Raw genomic sequence first — 18,176 nt, 5'->3', positions numbered from 1 at the left:
TTCCCCCAGTCTAACTGAATGTCCAGATCCATCCTCCCAAGTGTCTTTCCACAGCAACCCCCCCCCCCCCCCCCCCCCCCCCCCCCCCCCCCCCAGGGTCCTTCCCCGCGCCCCCCCCCCCCCCGCCGCCCCTCAACCTGGTCACAGGAGTGGTCCATGCGGAGCTCATGCCCCTCCCCACCCAAGCTTTAGAAGGTAAGTTTGGGCCAAGTAGGCAGGATGGTGTGGGAGGTCATGTTAGGGGGGGAAGTGCTCTCTTTCCTCTGAGCAGCTCTGGAACCCTCCAATATTTCCGCACAGAGTGAGCATGGGCAGGGACAGCTCATGGAACCCAGCTCTCCCAGCAGTCTGCTCAATAAATGAAATCAGTTCTGTCCCGCAGCCCTGCTCTGACCTCAATTGCAGCTATGCCTGGCTGGCCCCACGAGGTGGACAGAAAGCCAGTCCTCAAGGAAAAAAGTTGGAGAATGCAGACCTGGACACTGGATCTGACCTGCTGCGGTTTGGGAAGTTTAGGAAGTCTTCCCAAGGGAAGTGATGTCCCAGCTGCATGGTGAAGGCCAATCTGGAGTTAGCCAGGTGAAGGCAAAGTCAACCATGGCTCAGAGAACATACCGAAGTGGAGAGTGAGTGGTCCAGGGAGCCCCTTAGAGGTCACAGCCCTGCTGGCCAATTGAAAGGACTGACCAGGCAGGGGCTGAAGTCTAAGGATGACACATCCTGTCTCTGCATCCCCTACAGCCCCATGCCCCTGAACCCCCACAGGGTTCGCATCAGGAAGGGTTTTGTTTTTTGTTTTGTTTTTTTTTTTTTTTTTTAAGAGTTTATTTATTTATTTGACAGAGAGAGATCACAAGTAGGCAGACAGGCAGGCAGAGAGAGAGAAGGGAAGCAGGCCCCGATGCGGGACTCGATCCCAGGACCCCAGGATCATGACCTGAGCCGAAGGCAGAGGTTTTAACCCACTGAGCCACCCAGGCGCCCAGGAAGGGTTTTTGAATGGATAAGCAAACGAATGAAGGCAGAGGCTGGAGGAGATGCTCTTCCGGCTGAACACCTCCAAGTTCTAGAAATCAGTGCCTCAGTCTCCTACCGTGTCCTCCCTCCCCACCCCTTACCCCCCAATAGGTCCTTACAGACCGCACTGGGAGACAGTGTCGCCTCCTGGAAGGGGATCGTGGCCACACCCCATTCTGGGGGCCGGGGGATTGGTGGGCGGTGACTGGGGAAGGGTGGCTGAAATCAAGCCCCTTCCCCCAGAAGTCTCCCTGCCCCCAAGAGCTCCACCCCCGCCCCTTCCAGGGAAGGTGGGGGAATCCGTCAGGGGCTGCAGACGGAACGGTGCCACCTACGACCCTCGCTCCAGAGTGGCAACGTCTGCAACCCAGGTCCCCCAAAGTCCGGGCTGGAGACCGCGGGGGTGCCGGGAGCTCAGTGTAAGGTGCTAGATGCCGCCGAACTAGAGGAGGGAAGGGGAGGGGGCGGTGCTGAGCGAGAGGGGGGAAGACACTCCGTGAGAACGCCGCTGCGCCGGGCGCAGAGGGGTCCATCGGCCGGCCGCAGCGACGCGGCGGAGGGGCGCCCGGAACCCGCCGCCCGCGGCCTCTAGGGGCCCGGCAGCCTGGGCCTGCGCCCCCTACCCCTGGCGCCCACACGTCCGTCCCTGGCCCCCCAAACCCCAGCCTGGGGGATCCTGCCCTCCTGCTGGCCTGGGCTGCTCAGACAAGCGTCCGTCCCACCGGCTCAGGCAAGTGAAAGCCCTACGAGTTGTGGGAGGTGGGAGGTGGGAGGGGGCCAATGGGATGAGACCAGCAGGAGAGGGCTGCCAGGACAGGGCCACCAGGACGGGTGTCTTTAGGGAATGGAGGAAGCTCCATCCACCCTGAAACCCCAGCAGAACGGAGTAGTGCTCAGACAAGAGGTCAGGGACATGTAGCCCAGGATTGGATTTTCCGAAAATAGATGAGAAAGCCATAGAGGGAAACAGGAGCAGGGGACATACAGCATGCGGTGGCTACCTTGAGCCCCCTCTGCTTGACCCTGATCCCTCCCTGCTCTATAACTCAGCCAGAATCTGCCCCCAGGACCCACCTCCAGTCACTGCTCCGTGGACAGCCATCCCCTCCCAAAGCCCAGAGTGATCAGGGAGTCAGAGAGAAGTAGACAGAGTCACTTCAAGACCAGGACCCAGGAGAAACCAGGAAGGCAGGACACCCCTGTGACCAACTCCTCTTTTCCCCATTTGTCTAACCAATGTACTCCACTGTGACCATAGCAGCACACAAGGGGGACAGAATGCTGGTCCTCCAGGAAAAGCGCTGGAGGACACAGGCGGGGGCACCTAATTTGACCTGCTGACCCCGGGAGTTAGGGAAGGCTTTCTGGGGGAAGCGAAGTCGTGGGGGCACTCTGAGGGTTGAGCTGGAGTTAGCCAGGTGAAGGGAAAGCCAGCCTTGTTTCAGGCACAGGGGACAGAATGTCCACCTGACCACACCTGCTGAGTTCGGCTCCACTAGAGCACAATCCAGGGGGCCTGCCTGGAAGAAGCCAGCCCAAAGGCAATAGTGAGGAGCCCAGGAAGAGTGCAGCCAGCCGGCTGGGAGAAATGGAGGAGGGGAGCGGGTGAGGAAGTAGGGAGACTGAAGAGGAAGGGATGGATTCCAGAGACACTCAAGAGGGGAGAATCTGCAGGGACTGGCGATAGATTGGGTTGGAAACGCGTGGAGAAAAGCCTGGGGGAGGAGGAGGAGGGAGGGTGAAGCCCGGGTGTCTGACTGGGAGTCTGGGCTTTGTGGCAGAAGATGAAGTTTAAGGAGCCTGTTTCGAAGAGGAAGGGAATGCTTCCAGAAGGGAGGGATCAGCAGGGCCAAAGTTGTGGAGAGGGCAGGTTAGCTAAGGACTGAACCTTGTCTGCTAATTTCAGCAATGAGGAGAAAGCAGCATGATGGGACAGAAACTAGACCGGAGTGGAATGAGTCTTGTGGGGGTAAAGTGTAGACAGGTAGGGAGTATAGAAAGAGCTTTGAGTAAGGGAAAGGGAGTGGAGGTAGATGTGGGGTTGAAGGGGGGTCTGGACTGGAGGGTCATGAGTGTCTCCCGGAGGAGGTGCAGTCACAGTGGGGGTGCTGATGAGCACTGACTGGGTGGAGGGAGGGTCCCCAGGAGCCTTGAAGCCCTGAGTGGTGCCAGAGATGCGCCGGCGGGTGGTTTTCTTCTCACCCATTTGCCTTAGCAGTTTGGGCAGAGCCTTGGAGGAAGCAGAAAGCCCCACTGAGGCCAGGTGGAGGTTCTGCTGGGTGGCTTCGGCAGAAGGACAAAGAAACGAAGGACAAAGGCAGAAGCTGCAAGACAAGGTAAATTGATGGAAGTCAGGTAGTGTGCAGAAGGAAGTGGGGGCCCAAGACTCGCGCGGGGAATGCTGAGAGCTCCAGGACTGCCCCAGATCTGAGAGCGGTCAGAGCAGGAGGCAGTACAGTGTCATGGTCAAGAGCATGGGTTTGGAAGCCGCACCACCTAGGTGTGAATCCCAGATCTGCCACATCTTCCCACCATGTCTATGACCCTGGGCAAGTGATGCAACCTCTCGGAGCCTCTGTGTCTCCGTCTGAAACAGATGGCGAGAGCATCTGCCCATAGACATTCAGGGCGCTGATCTGAGATGATACAGAACATACGCAAAGGGCCTCATAGAGTGTACAGCACACAGTAGGTGCTGTCCAGCTGTTTCTCTAGTGGTAGCTGTGAGGGTATAGTCAAGAGTAGGATAGCTGGGTTTCTCAGAGCTGGAATGGCTCATGGTGCTGACAGGGGTGATGAGACCCCAGGTGGGGGTGCGGGGGTGAGGGAGAGGGTCGCTGAAATGGAATTGGGCCCTGGAGATGAGAAGCCAACCAACTAGGAGGGCACAGGATGGGGCAGTTGTATCAAGGATGCCGAAGTCTCTCGGAGCTGGGGGGGAGGACTTGGACTGGAGGGCAGGAAGCCCAGCTCCACACCAGGCAGCCGGCAGTCCTTCCCCCCTACCCCTCCCACTAGCTCCAGGCAGCAGAGTTGCATGGAGGGGAGGCAGAGGCCCAGACTGAGGCTGGAGATCCAAATCTGGCCATAGACATGGCCCCTGCTGGGGGCTGAGCGCAAGCAGTCTGGTGGGCAAGAAGGTGAGCACTGGGGCAGGTGAGGAGAGCGTAGGGCCGCCAGGAGTGCCTCACCTGCCTCAGTGCAGACTTGGTCCGTTAACTGCAGAGCTGTGATCCCTACAGAGTGTAGGGTCCCTGGGGCCCCTCAGCTGTGCAGGAGGCTGGATCCTGTGAGGCGGGCAGAGATCATCTAGGCCAGACTCCTGCTTTCCCAAGAGCAAACCTGAGCCCCAGGGAGGGGACCTTCAAGTCCCTTGCCTGTTGCAGGCATGGGGACCCACTGTAAAGGGGAGGGTGCCATCAGGGCAGCTAGAATGGAACCTCCATTACCCCTAGCATAGGCTCCAGCTCTGCTTATCACCAAATTGCCCCCCTACACACTCACACACACACACACACACTCCCAGGGGAAGAGAACTCCGGAGCCCCTCTACTGGGCAGCAGCTCATTTACACTGGACAGGCAGGCAACCAAGAGAGTGTCTGTGTGCTGGCTTGTGTCTACAGCTCTCAGGATGTGCGACCTCTGTGTTTGTGTTTCTGAGTATGTCTGCTCACTGAGCGTGTGTGTGTATGTGTGTGCACGCGCATGCACACACACACGTGTGCCCACGCACTCAGGGATTAGGATGATGGGACCCAGAGGTCAGATACGGGAGCCGGGAAGCCACACCTTCAGACCTCCCCCTCAAGCCTCAGTTCCAGCTTGGGGAATGTGTGAGGGGGCAGGGGGGGCCTGGGGGGCTGACTGGGGTAGGGGTGGCAGCAGCTCTTTGGGCTCTGGGGAGGCAGCATTGAGCCTGCAGAAGCTGAGAGCATCCAGGCTAGTGAACAAGCCAGCACTGAGTAATGGAGGTGTGGGAGGCTCCCCGAGGACAGGGAGAGGTTTGGGGGTAGAGAGTATGCTAGAAGGGTTGGGGGCCTGGGAGTTGGCCGAGACTTTCAGGGACTGAGGGGGAACAGAAGGGCTAAGGTTAAGGGAAACAGAGGGGTTCACAGTGAGGAGTAAAGAGCCACACTGAGCAAACAAGGGACTCGATCCCACCTGGAGGACAGCGGCTGGGACTAGCAGCTACTGCCTGGCCTGAAGCCCCAACCCCTTCGTCCAGAAGCTCCTGAGCACTTGGAGCAGGAACCTGGGGTTGGGCAGCCTGGCCACTGCCCCTGGTTAAGCAGCTCGTGTCACTGGACACAGACCTCCCAGATCCATGAGCTGGGAGGGAGGTGGGGGGTGGCCAGCAGACCTGAGCAGGCTTCAGGCAGAGACTCCCTTTTCCAGGGGCTCTCACCTCCCCCTTCTGAAGACCACCCTCCTTTGGCCCCAAGCTTGTTGACAATTAGCTGGATAGTAATACTCAATTACTACATTTTTTTTTTTTTTTATCAAACATCTCTATACCCTCCTGTAAGCAGTAATTCTGGTCTAGGGGAAACATGGGCTTTTCAGCCTGATGGATCTGGGTTTGAATCCCAGCTTTAACTTGTTACAACTGAGTAAACCAGGGAAAGCTCCTTCCCCTCTGTGAGCCTTGGTGTCCTCCCAATGTCCTGGGTTCAGGACGGCAGCAGCTCACACGGTTGTAGCGAAGATTCCCAGTATTAGCGGAGGGAACTTGCTCAGCACAGAGTCACTAGAGAGTGACCAGAACCCCTGGGCAGCTGGTAGCTTCTCAGGGGGAGTGACTTAATCCCAACCCAAACAAAAACCAGCCATATCACAGATCAATGGACCATTTTTCAGGAACCTTTTGCTATTTTGACAGTCATTTCTGAAAAGCTTCCCATTTTTACCTCCACAACCACAGCTAGGTTAATGAGATAGCAGGTTACGTTCAGAGAACAACCTGGTTAAACCTTCCCCTGACAGCTGAGGTCAGGAAAGGGGCACAACCCTCCCAAGTTGTCCACCCAAACCAAAGTCAAGAGTCTTGGTCATCTGAGGCTTGGCCTCTAGTGTCTGCTTCTGCCCCAAAGTACTTCTGTCCTGGACTCCAAACAGAGACCACAAGGCCCCTCCTGCCAGAGGCAGGACAGCAGGGAGGGTGACTCCTAGATCAGGGTCATGGGCAGCTGAATCACAGTGGTCAGGGTCCTTCCTGGGCAAGGAAAGCATGGTTCTGGTCTGGCATGGGCCACGGACTCCTTCCCTAAGCTTTCTCATTCCAAGTCTCAATTTCCCCCATCCCTAGAAGAAGGGATTGAACTAGGTGATTTCTACCAGCTCAGCAGCCTGGAGTCCTCACTAAAGAAAAGGTCTGTTCGAATCCCAGCAACTTAAGATTCAGAGCAATGACCTTCCTTCTGGCTCAGGCAGTGAGGTCGAGGGCTGGATTTGGGATGAAGTAGAAAGACTTGAAGGATTCGGGAAAGCAAGAGCATCATCTCAAAGGTTCCTGCCTCTGAAATTAAATTCGGAATTCGGAAACCCAAAAAGAATAGCATCAGTGACACCCCACCACAGAGCCACCCAGAACACTTGCCACAAAACAGTACCCCACGGCGCTAAAGGGCCACAGTCCCCCAGAGGGAGACAGTGGCCCAAACTGAATAGCGACAGCTCAGCGTCCCCACCCTTTGCACCACAGATCCCAGCCAACCAGGGTCAAGATACCCGCTGGCCAGGAGCCCTTTCTCTGCCTAGGGTGGGGACTCTGGGGGTAGTTAACCTTCCAGAGCCAACTTGACCTCCCAGGAGCAGCTAAGAATCCTTCCTTGGCAGTTAGCCCTTGGAAGCTCAAGCCCCTGTTAGTGCTTGTGTTGCACTGAGTGTATTAAGCCAAGGAAGGAGGAAAGTGAGTTCACCTTTCTGGAGAGACCCACACAATGTGCGGGTCCCCTCCTCTGCCGTTGACCTTGGAGCAGTGTCCTTGCTGATTGCAGGAGCTTATCTACAGGGCCTGAGGAGAGTTTGGACCCTGGGCTCCAGCAACTCCGGCTCCCAGAGCAGTCCCCCCCCAGCATTTAGCAAACCCAGCCCGAGGTTAGGCTGAGAACGGGGCCCTGGGAACACCAGGTTTCAAGTCCTGACGCCACCATGGCCACTCAAAGGCCTTGGGTGAATTTAGTTAATCTTTTTGTGCTTCAGTGTCCTTCTCTATAGAACGGGGCTATAATACTGATACCTAATCTCATCCTATAAAAACTAAACCAGCTGTTACTGCAAACACAGAGGCCAGGCAGAGAGAGGCTGTCCGGATTGAGGAGGGTGTGATCCCTCCCTGGCACTAGCCTTGGCTTTCACTCACCCAGTCTCAGATCCTCTCCAGCCCCACGGTGTACAGGCCTTGAACGTGCAAGAAGGACAATTCAGGTCTCAGCTCTGGTTCTGTTCCCCGACTCCATCTGACCAGCCTCCCCAGATCTGAGACCTTTCGGCCCCCTTCTCTGGCAACCTCCACAGTGACAACATGGCTAACATTTACTGAACTCTCACTATGTTCTGGGCCCTGTGGTAAGCCTCTGATTCAGCTGAAAGCATGTAATTCTCACTACAGCCTGAGAGGTAGGCTGTGTTACAGGGGTTAACACTGACACACAGAGAGGCCGCTGGTCCAGGTCGTGGTCAGCTGCTCACCTGGCATGCTCTACTCCCACCTGGGGTAGCACTATCCCATTACCCCCCTCCCATCCCCACTCAGAGCCCTTTTCTGACATTTTGTCACAGTCCTGACACAGCTCCATAGCTATGACCTCAGCCTTTGAGGGCCTTTATACCTGTGATATCATGTTCTAGAACAGAATTCTCAAAGAAGTTATGAATCTCTAGATTCTAATTACATTACCCTTGCTTCTGCATGCACTCCCAGAATTCTAGAATCTAGTGATAGATCCCAGACCCAGATACAACTAGAGAATCCTAGGGAAGAATTCTGACACCCAGTGATTGGGCTTTCAAGTCTAGGTTCAATAGTAGAATCCTGGGGGTGGGATGGGCGTAGGGTTGGAATCTCATAGAAAGCCCAGTCTGCGAAGAAGGATCTGGGGTCTGCTCCAGCCTCTGTGGAGACTGGCCCTTCTCACTGGGCATCTGAAACATCAGGGCTCCTCACTCTCACATGGTCACTCCAGGACTTCATCTGATGGTCAGGAAAGCTAATGTCACAGTCGTGCATAGCAGAGCCTAGGGCGAAGACTCCCACCCAGACCAGGTGTCAAGGTCATTAGGTCCTGGTCCTGGTCCTGGCTCTTGGGTAAATTGCTAGACCTCTTTGGGCTTCAGTTTCTTTATCTGGACAAGGAGGGACTTGAGCAGATGATTTCTAAGGCTTCTTCCACTTGGGAGATGGAGGAAGTTCTCCAAATTCCAGGAGGTGACACCTGCCCTCTCATTAGCACTACGGGTCATAACGATATCATTTGATGAGCTCCTAGGCACATGCTGAGCCACTCACTCCCTTAATTTAATTAATGCAGGAAGGCTTCCTGGAGGAGAGGGGGTGGAGGGGCTGTGTCAGTCTGGAGGAGTAGAGAGAGGACAGCCACCAGAGCCTCAGGAAACAATGGACAGACCCTACCCATACACGATGGGTTGTGCTTCTCAGAGGCAGAAGCCAGGGGTTCGGCCAAGATGACCGCTGCCCTCCCCGGCACCGAACCGAGAGTGGTGGAAGCCGAGTGCCCCGCTGACCGTCCCTCCCGCTCTGTGCCCGCAGGACGACGACGGTGAGCTCGCACACGCCATGCAGGCCGGGCCAGGCCCACGGCAGGACGGGGCCTGATGGGTGCCCCGCGTCCCCAGGCCCATGCCGCCCCCAGAGAAGAGCCGAGGCCCCGCTGCCCGGCCGCCCGCGGGCCGCGCTCCAGGCCGCCTGCCCGGCCTGCCGTCGCCGGCGCTGCTGTGCGCCTGCGGCCTGTGCGTGCTGCTGGCGGGCGTGAACGTGACGCTAGTGGGCGCCTTGGCCTCCTTCCCGCCCCGGAGCAACGCGCCGCTCGTGGTAGGGCCGGCGCTGCTGGCGCTGGCGCTCGGCTGCTTCGCCGCCTGCTGCGTGTGTAGCCGCCGGGGCCCCGCGCTCCGTCCGCGCTCGGCGGCGACCTCGGGCTCCGGCCGGGGCGGCGGCGGCGGCGGCGGCGGCGGGCCAGTGGCGCTGGAGATGGAGAGCAGCGAGCGCACGGCGCAGGACACCACGGCCGTGCAGATCAGCCCTGCCGCCTCGGCCGCGTCCTCGGGCCGCTCCAGCCCCGGCCCCTTCGCGCTGGACGCCCCCGCGCCCGCAGCCGTCTACGCGCCGCGCACCGAAGTCGTCCAGCTCAACCTGCCCCGGGAGCGCGTTGCCCCCTAGCGGAGCGCGTGCCGGGCCCGACTCCCAGTCCGGGCTCCCGCCGTTGGTGCCACTTAAGTAAAGAGAGGACTGGGAGAGAGGAAGGAAGAGAAGAAGAAGAAAAGTGAGATTGTTTCCGTATGGGTCCGATGCTGGGCACAGATGGCCGCATCTGTCCCATGTCTGGAACTTCTGGAGGGGAGAACGACAGTGAAGAGGCACACTCACCAAAGGAGGGAGCAGTGCCTTGGCCCTTTAAGTGGGGTCGGCTGGGCCCTACTTTAACCCACTCTCCAGACTCAATGAAATAGGCCCCTGGACCTTCCATCCCCTCCCCCACGCCGCCACCACCCATGGCACGTGGGCACTGTGAATGGAGCCACTCTGAGAGGGGGCGAACTCCCAGCAAGGCCCCTGACCCCAAGGGGTGGGAGGAAGCAGGGCCAGAGAAGAATGTCAGCCTGGGCTGTCTGCTCTCCCCTCACACTGTGAAAGGCCACCAGCTTTCCCTTCTGCTCCTCCCTGCTCTCCTCGTCTCTGCCCCCAACATGATCTTTTGGGATGAAGGGGCAGGGGCCCTGATTTGAGCCAGGATAGTCTCTAAGGCAGAACAAGGTTGAACATCTGACTTGTAGAGCAGGGGGAGCTGGGAATGAAGCACGGACAGGGGTGAATGATGAGTAGGCTGGGTGCCTCCAAGTAGGAGGGCCTCCGTGTGGTCTGCACTGTGCCGTCCCGACATCCCTCACTCCTCAATAAAGCACCTTTTTGGAGTCAAGTCCCTTGTGATGGTGTGGCCTGGAGGGAGGGGCTCACTGGAGCTTTTGGCTGGACATCTTGACTGGGGCCCTCCCAGCCAAGCGCTTCATCTGCCTTGCACCAGCCCCTCCTGGATGCCTGGAGGGGGACCCCAGGGGAGCAGAGTATGTAACTAGGAACATCCGTGAGAACAGGCGTGAGAGATTGGGGCCTGGATGAATACGAGTGTGTCTGTGCTCGGGGTTGCCTGGCTACGTGTGTGAGATGGGGAGTGTGGGCGTATTTGGGTAACACTGTCTGACATCATCCATGAATGTGAGAGTGCGTGTGGGTGTGTGTGGTGGTGGTGAAGGGGTGAGTCACCCGTGAGAAGGGTGAGAGAAGGGCTTCCTGGGGCTATGCAAAGCCTAGAGCTTTCTCCCGGCCTGCCTCTGCTCCACTGGGACTTCCCACCTGCCCTTGGAACGGCTGACCCCTCTCTGCCTCGGAATACCCCCTTCATCTGACCCCCTCCCTGCCTCTGCCTCTCCTGCCGTCTCCCCCACCCACTGACCTGGAGAAGAGGGAATCTATCTCCATAGGTGCAAAGCAGGTCATCTCTATTAATTCACAGGGATCGATGGGCCCTAACCTCTGAAGCATCCAGCCCCTGGAGCTGATGACCTTTCCTTGGAGCACATCCCCACCCCCACCGTGTGTGTGTGTGTGTGTGTGTGTGTGTGGCGCGTGCACACTCGCATACATGCAAGGAAGGCCGCCTGCCCAGACTTCAGTCCTGTCTTGTCTCTTCTGGATCACTGGTCTGCAGCCTCAGACGCCACCTGCTGCTGCCTTCCTTGGTAGAACAGGAGGTGAGAGGGGCCACTGCTGATGTTGCCTTGGGATGTGGTCTGAGCCACCCTCCTTAGGAGGAGGCACCCCAGATTCTAGCCCTGGAATGCTAGCCCCAACCCAAACCCCTCTCCTGCCTGCTGGCACAGGCCTGGAATGACATCACCAGGGCTCCTTCCTCTTCTCCCCACCTACAGAGACTTCCAGATCCTGTCTGGGAGCCTGGTTGCTGGGGAGGAAGAGTGAGCTTGTGCTAAGCGCTTGAGGCAGTGGGCCCCAGATGGATGGTGTGAGTGAACAGAATGGGGGTGGTGGTGCACCAGGGACAACATTGACTTCCTGGAGTCTCCCTTCCACTGCCTCCCCCGGGGGAAAGGTCATCGTTTGTCCCATCTGTGCCCCCTTCCCTACCACGGGCACACCAGGAAATAGTCTCCATACCCCAGGGTCCACTTTGCAATCACCCAGCCCTAGCAACCACTCCCTCACCTCCCCAACACCCAAAGCCCCCCGCCCACCCCCCCATCTTTCTGGTCCTGCTACTCCAGGGATCTCCTTCCCTCATACTCCTTCAGGCCCTTCTAGGGCACCAGCAAGACCTGGGAGCACCCCACTCTCTCACACAGAGGCTGGGCGCTTGCTCAGTCCCCACCCATCTGCGGCCCCTCCCAGACAGGCATCAGGGGACTGGTGTGTGGAAAGTGAAGACACAACTCTGAGAGCCCAGGGCAGCAAGCTTCCTGCCCTGAAGGAATTTGAGCAGGGACACTGCAGAGGGGCATGGAGATGAGGGCCTGACACCCCCCCCAACCCAAATCCCACTCTGAAACTCTGAGAATTGAAGTGCCAGGGCCTGTCCTCAGAAGTCCAGGAGCTGCTGGTTCTTCTGAAAGGAGGGGTGCTTCCTGGGGCCTGTGGGGCTCAGGGATGGTCAAGCGAGCCCCACTTCCCAGAGGGAACTCCCCATAGCATGGGACGGAGGAGGCCACAAAGGAGCTGGGAATTCAGATCTCCTCCTTGTCTTCCCACTGCAAGAAACGAGGGTAGCCACTTACGACCATTTTTTACTGATTAATTAAACAATTCCTGAGCCCTACTATGTGTCCAGCATTGGGAATATAGTGGTAAGCAAGCAAGCAAGCTCTGGCAGGTGCAGGAGGGGCTTATATTCTACTTGGGGGAGACAGACAATAAACAAGTAAGTAAGTAAACAAGACAAAAAAAAAATACTAGCTAGCAGAAGTGCTATGCAGAAAAATCATAAAAAGGTGTGCCAAGGGGACTTGGTGAGTGGCTGGGAGGTCTTCTCTGAGAGGTGACATCTGAGCTGAGCTCTGCCAGACAGGAGTTAGCCATGCAAGGTCTAGGGCAAGAGCATTTCAAGCTCAGAAAATGGCCAGTGCAAAAGGTGTACGGGGAGAATGAACTTCACCTATGTGTCTCCGGCAGAGAAAGAAGGGCTGTGGGGACAGGGGTGGGAGATGGAGTTGGGGAGGGTGGGCGGGGGGGCGCGTTGCTTAGCTCACGTACAGTTTAGTGAGCCAGGGTGTGGGGTTGGGCTTTTATCTCAGTGAACTGGGAGCCACTGGAGGGTTTTAAGCAGAGAAGTGACATAGTCTGATTTATGATGGTAAAGATCGCTCCGCCTGCTGTGTGGAAAATAGAGTGTTGAGGGGCAAGTGAGAAAACAGGGGCAGGGTTGCGAGGTTATGGCAGTGAGAGGTGCTGGGGTCTGGGATTGAAGTGGTGGCTGGGAAGTGGACAGATTCCACACCCATTTTTGAGGTCTCCCTGTTGGGGAAGTTCAAGAGGCGTGAAGGAGAGAAATCCAGGAGGGACTTCTAGAAATTTGTTTTGAGCAACTAGGCGGAGGGCTGGGGGAGAGCCAGGGCTATGGTAAGATGAAAGGTCTGTTACCGCAGTGGAGCTGTCTTGGAGTTGCTGGAGGCACAACTCTGAGTTCTGGAAAGGGGATATAGATTTAGAAGCCGTTGGCTTCTGGGTGATGGAGAAGCCATGAGTCTAGATGAGGCAACTGAGGAGAGATGAAGACAGAGAACTCAGAATCTAGAATAGTCTAGAAACCTCTGGGTCCAGGGGAGGGAAGGAGACCTGACTTACCCAGCTCTGAATCTCACCCAACCTTCTGCTGAGACAGGTGCCTTTCCAGTGAGGTCTGTGGCCTAGGAGTTGGGGATTTAGGAGAAGTGAGTGGAATGTGAGATCCAAAAGATTAGCAGTTCTGTTATGCACCCAAGTACTCACCTGGTCCAAGGTAGGTATGCATTAGATATTTGTTGAATAACCGAATGAGTAAAAGGTGTGGATCTTACCCCATGGCTGAGACCAGAGGTATTATTAAGATGCCTGCTCTGGGCAGAAAGGAGAAAATCTCCTTACATGTGTGGGAGTTCCCCTGGCCAGTTCCTGTTTTCTGCTTCTTTGTGGGAGAGAGGGTGACACAGGAATATAGAGCTGGCTAGATGGACATGGATAGATGGGCTCCCAGAAGCAAGAAATGGCCAGAGAGATAGGCTAAGCCTGAGGAAATCGGCACTGCTAAGGAGCACCACCAGAGGGCACTCTGGGCACATGACAGGGGATAGAGACGTCGCAGCCCAGCCAGGCTACCCAACTTTGCCATTTCCCCTTCTGAGGACCAATGCACTGAAGAAGAAGGGGAGCAAGGAACTGGGCATGTAAGGGGTAGGGGGTGTTAAGTCACATAAATTTACCGACACCTCCAAACCAGAAACCTGAACCTATTGTGCCGGGAGGCCTGACTCTGGACAAAGACAGCCTTTACCAGGGGTCGCAGGTAGGTCCTGAGTCTGGTCATAGACTGAACCTTCACCTTGATCCTAGACTGAGCCTTCACCCCATTCCACACTGAGTCCCGACCTACATCTGGTCATACTCTGGGCTTTGATCCTGCCTGCCTGGTCCCTACACTGAATCCTGACCCTGTGTTTTAGACTGGGTTTTGACTCAGTCCATGGACTAAACCTTGATCTTTATCAAAGATTGAACCCTGACCAGGACTCAGACTGAGTCTAGATCATGGACAAATATTAACCCTTTATTCTGGTGTTAGACTGAATCCTGACCCTCACCCCATACTGAGCCATCAATCTAGTCCCAACCTGAACTCTAACCCTGATCCATACCCCGACCCTGGACAAAGCCTGGATTTTCATGAAGGTCACAGCCTGAGTCAGGTTTCAGCCCCAGAAGGAAATAACTCCTAGAAATACTTTTGAGGGTAAGATAATTCTCAGTCTCTGAATGGTCCAGAAACTCCTGGACATTGGAGTCCTGAGAGGCCAGGTAGAGAAAGGCTGTCCAGGACATGAGAAGGAAGGAGAGCTAGGCCTTCTCCCAATAAATACCCTTGGAGCTCCAGTGGGGCCTTCCTGTCTGCTTGTGTGTCTAGGGGGGTCCAAGGCTGGGATTTTCTTCCATTTGTACTTTTGACTTCCCAGAAACCTTGGGCAAGTCCCTTTTGTTGTCTACTCCTTGTTACCTTTCAGGACAAGGTAAGAAGAAGGTGTCCTTCCATGGACCAGGCCACGACTGAAGAAGGCAGGCTGGAAGAGAAGCCCCTTCACTCTAGGAGCTCACTCTGGCTGTTCATTCCAAATAGGCAAAGAAAAAGTGAACCATGCTCAAGATGGCACCAGCCAGGCCTCAGCCTCAGGTTGGCAGGCGCCCGAGAGCATGAAGGAGGTGTGGTTCAGGAAGTAGAAGTCCCAGAGGTCCCCGAACCTTCTTGGGGTCTGTTGTCTGTGAGGGCTGGGAGTGCTCAAGGGACCACACACCTGAGCCCAGGACACCCGGACCGGTTCAGTTTCTGCCCTACTTGGGGTTCAGCCTGGGCACCTTGCCCTGCAGGCGCGTGCTGGCCTCTAGAGGCCCAGTGGGAGCCCAGTGGCCAGCTCACCTTGAGAGGCAGTGAGGGCAGGAGTGAGGGCCAAGCCAGGCAGGAGCCTGGGCAGGGAGGGGGAGGGGAGGCGCTAGTCAAAAAACGCTGACGCCAAAGACAATGAGCTCTCCGAGGCTGAGGCAACTCATTTGGTCCCGGCCACGCTTTATTAAATTCTCATAAACCTGTCAGGGGGGACAGGGCTCGCTTCAGTTTACCTCATTAGCCCGACACAATGACAGTGAGGGGGGGCGGACAGAGGGAGGCGGCGGCAAGGGGAGGCCCTTGCTCAGTGCTGAGAACTGAGCCAGCCGGGAAGATAATTGAATTAAGTGGCTTTTGTTAATGGTTTTTAAGACTCCGAAGTGTAAATAACATTTAGGGGCTTTCTTTTAATGGTGCTGGGGTTTTAGAGACCCAGGGAGCTTAGAGGAGGCCCAGCAGGTCCCTGCCCTTCTCCCCCACCCCAGGGGAGCCCTCAGGGGAAACACTGAAGTTAAACTGGGAGGAGCAAGGGGAGGGGACAGAGAAGGTAGGACAACTTCCTGGAGAGTCTTTGAACAGTGAAGGGCGGGGCAGGTGGGCAACGTGAGGGGGGGCGGTGCCAACCGTGATGACCTGCCTGGGCTGGGATGCCACCACTGGGCAAAATAGCCAGAGAGATTCCTGGGACATTACCAGAGGCATGGCTTGGGAGTGTTCAGGGGACTGGGCATCCTGGGGCACCCAGTGCTCATTCCTCACTGATGCGTCATGGGACTCTGAAGTTAAGGCTTTATTGCTTATTGCCAGGGGAGGGGCTCCCTGGGAGGTGGTGAGCCCCTCATCAAGGTACATGTGGGAAGGCTATTGCCAGTGGATTACACTAGACCCCAGGCCTCCTAAGGAAGACTGGAAGTGAACTGCACAAAGGGGTGGGGGCTCACTTCTCTGGGGGCACAGGAAGGGCCTTGGGGAGCTGAGTGCAAGGAAACAGACAAATGGGCGAATTGTTTTGGAACCCAACCCCTGGCTTTCCTCAGTGACAGCATCTCCCTCCCTGCAAAATAGGACCAGGTCCAGGACTTCTCTGGGCTGGAGGCAAAGGGCTCCAACTAGATCCCAAGGAGCTGGAGGTATATTGGGGTAGGCCTAGCCCTAGGCCAGCCCACAAAGGGTTAAGGTGTTAATCGCCCTGCATGTGACAAAGGGAAGTGAGTTTTCTGATCCAGAAAGGATCAGTCCCTAGGACGCCCCATCAGACCCTACAGCGTGAAATTACACCCCAGCAGGGGTGCCCCCCCCCCAACTACCCGCCTAGGCCTGGCACAGGATTAGGGCCTGGAGTCATCAGTTTAATGGCTCCTACCTCCCCTCCCTACCCCTCTTCCCCAGGAGCCTTTAGTCCTGCCTCCAGGCTGGGGCCAAACTCTTCACTCACCCACCGTCCACCTGGCTATGGGTCTGTCCGGTCATTCTGGCCTCACTCTTGGTCTGGTCATTCCATAGTCTCCTTGTCTGAGCCCTGACCCCCACCCCCATGCACTGAGCCTTGACCCCACTCCCTATTCCAGTTTCTTTGTAACCCTCAATCAGCACTGTGCCTGTTCTGGCCTCACCGCTTATCTAGGTGTGGGTTGTCTCCCCACTAGCACTCGGTGCTTTGGAGCAGAGCCTGTCTTGTTCAGCACTGTCTCCCCAGTGGCCGGGTCTGGCCCATAGATGGTGCCCAATAGAATGAGCTAACTGAGGGGCCTCCTCTCCACCTCACAGAGACTGTGCTGTGGTCCCTAAACTCTGGACATCAGGACTCAAGGTGGAGAGGTAGGAGCTGAAGCCTGGGCCCAGCCAGGGCCATGGCCTGCGGGAGAGACAGGGGGCTGTGCCCGTGCTCTGATCAGGCCCAGCCTCATCTCTTACTTATGGATGCCTGGAGACCCTTATACCCACTTCCTTGGGCTGCTACTAGGCCTTTGCCACACAAGGGCCTCTAAGCCCCATCTGCACCTACAGCTAGACACACCCAGCACAGGGAGAGAACATTCCGGTCCCTGGATAGACAGCTGAGGAAACCAGGGGGCAGGGGTGGGGGCAGTGAAACCATACAGGAGAGAGAACCTGGCGAGACATTCAGAAAGCAAGGCTGTCCAAGGCAGGCAGGCAGCCTGTAGAAACTATCCTCCAACCTCTACGCGAGGTTGGACACAGAGGCCCCTGAAAAGCCAGGGCTTGCCCAAGGCCACACAACAAGGGCAGACAGAGGTCAGGTTCCCGAGGTTCGAGAGCTTGTCGTTCACCCCGCTGCTCCAGTTCACCTTGACAAGAATGGTAATTAGGCTGAACACCGGCTCCGAGCCAGGCTTTGGGCCATGCCAAGTCCTGCTCAGGGTGTTCTATCTGACTGTAGCTGAGAGGGCTCAAGAGAGGGAGGGGACTTCCTCTCCCCTGGTGTAATCAGGCAAGGCTGCCTGGAGAGGGTGGCTTGTGAATGGGTTCTGAATAACAAATAGGCTTTCCCCAGGAGGAATCAGCAGGAGCAAACATGTGGGAAAGGGCACCCTGAGTGTGTGAGGTACCACATGGTTTAGTTGGACGTTCCAGAACAGATATCATGTGCACAGACCCCAACCCCACCCCAGGCCAGGCCTGACGAGGAGGTGGCCGATTTCAGCCCAGTATGAAGAAGAACTTCATGAGAGTCAGACCTGATAATGAACTTCCCAGCCCTGCGGATCTGTGACCAGGAGCTGGGTTTTGGTGACCACTCCTGCCCACAGGGGGATTGCATTAGAGACCCCTGAAGACGTCTGTTCTCAGAACCTGCAGCAGAAATCTCCAGGCCATCCCCAGCAGGAAATCTGTCACCCTCACCCTTGTCCATTCCCTGGGGTTCAGCAGGATTCTGATGGCTGGAAGAGGGGAGAAGGAGATGAGGAGGCAGGCAGAGAGACTCGTCTTCCAGCTCCTCAGCGTCCTGCCTGAGTATCTGTCGCTTCCACCCAGCCCAGTCTAAGGGACTTAAGTCCAAGCCTAACTTAAAAACAGGACTAAGATCCTGCATGGGACTTTTCCCATATCCCACAGTTGGAGAGGCAGTTGGAGCCGCACGGTCTTTCTCAAGGTGGCTTACAGAGAGCAGACTAAAGGTGAGCCTGAATGAGGAAAGCCTTTCGGGCCTTTCTGTCCGAGATGCCTCCAGAGGGTCTGGGTGTGCCGGGGAGAGGGCTCTGGGTCTGAGGATGTCCTGTACCCAAAAGAACAGAAACTCCCTTCTGTCTGTCCCATGTTGACA

At 56.6% G+C, this 18,176-nt stretch overlaps 1 protein-coding gene across 1 annotated transcript; it reads left to right on the top strand.

Annotated features, from left to right (window-relative positions):
• Positions 1-3,253: 3,253 nt before the first annotated feature.
• Positions 3,254-10,105, top strand: TMEM275 (transmembrane protein 275). Its single transcript, XM_059376545.1, has 2 exons — positions 3,254-3,353; positions 8,788-10,105. The coding sequence occupies exon 2, from the start codon at positions 8,878-8,880 to the stop codon at positions 9,412-9,414; it is 537 nt and encodes a 178-aa protein (XP_059232528.1). The 5' UTR covers positions 3,254-3,353; positions 8,788-8,877; the 3' UTR covers positions 9,415-10,105.
• The last annotated feature ends 8,071 nt before the right edge of the window (positions 10,106-18,176 follow it).

Source organism: Mustela nigripes, chromosome 14, assembly GCF_022355385.1.
Source record: "Mustela nigripes isolate SB6536 chromosome 14, MUSNIG.SB6536, whole genome shotgun sequence".
Taxonomy (NCBI): Eukaryota; Metazoa; Chordata; class Mammalia; order Carnivora; family Mustelidae; genus Mustela; species Mustela nigripes.
The sequence above is the reverse complement of the archived record's forward strand: the minus strand, read 5'-3'. Positions and strand labels throughout refer to the sequence as shown.

Excerpts from the sequence above, each read along its gene's own strand:
- TMEM275 (XM_059376545.1), top strand. The coding sequence starts at position 8,878 with ATGCCGCCCCCAGAGAAGAGCCGAGGCCCCGCTGCCCGGCCGCCCGCG.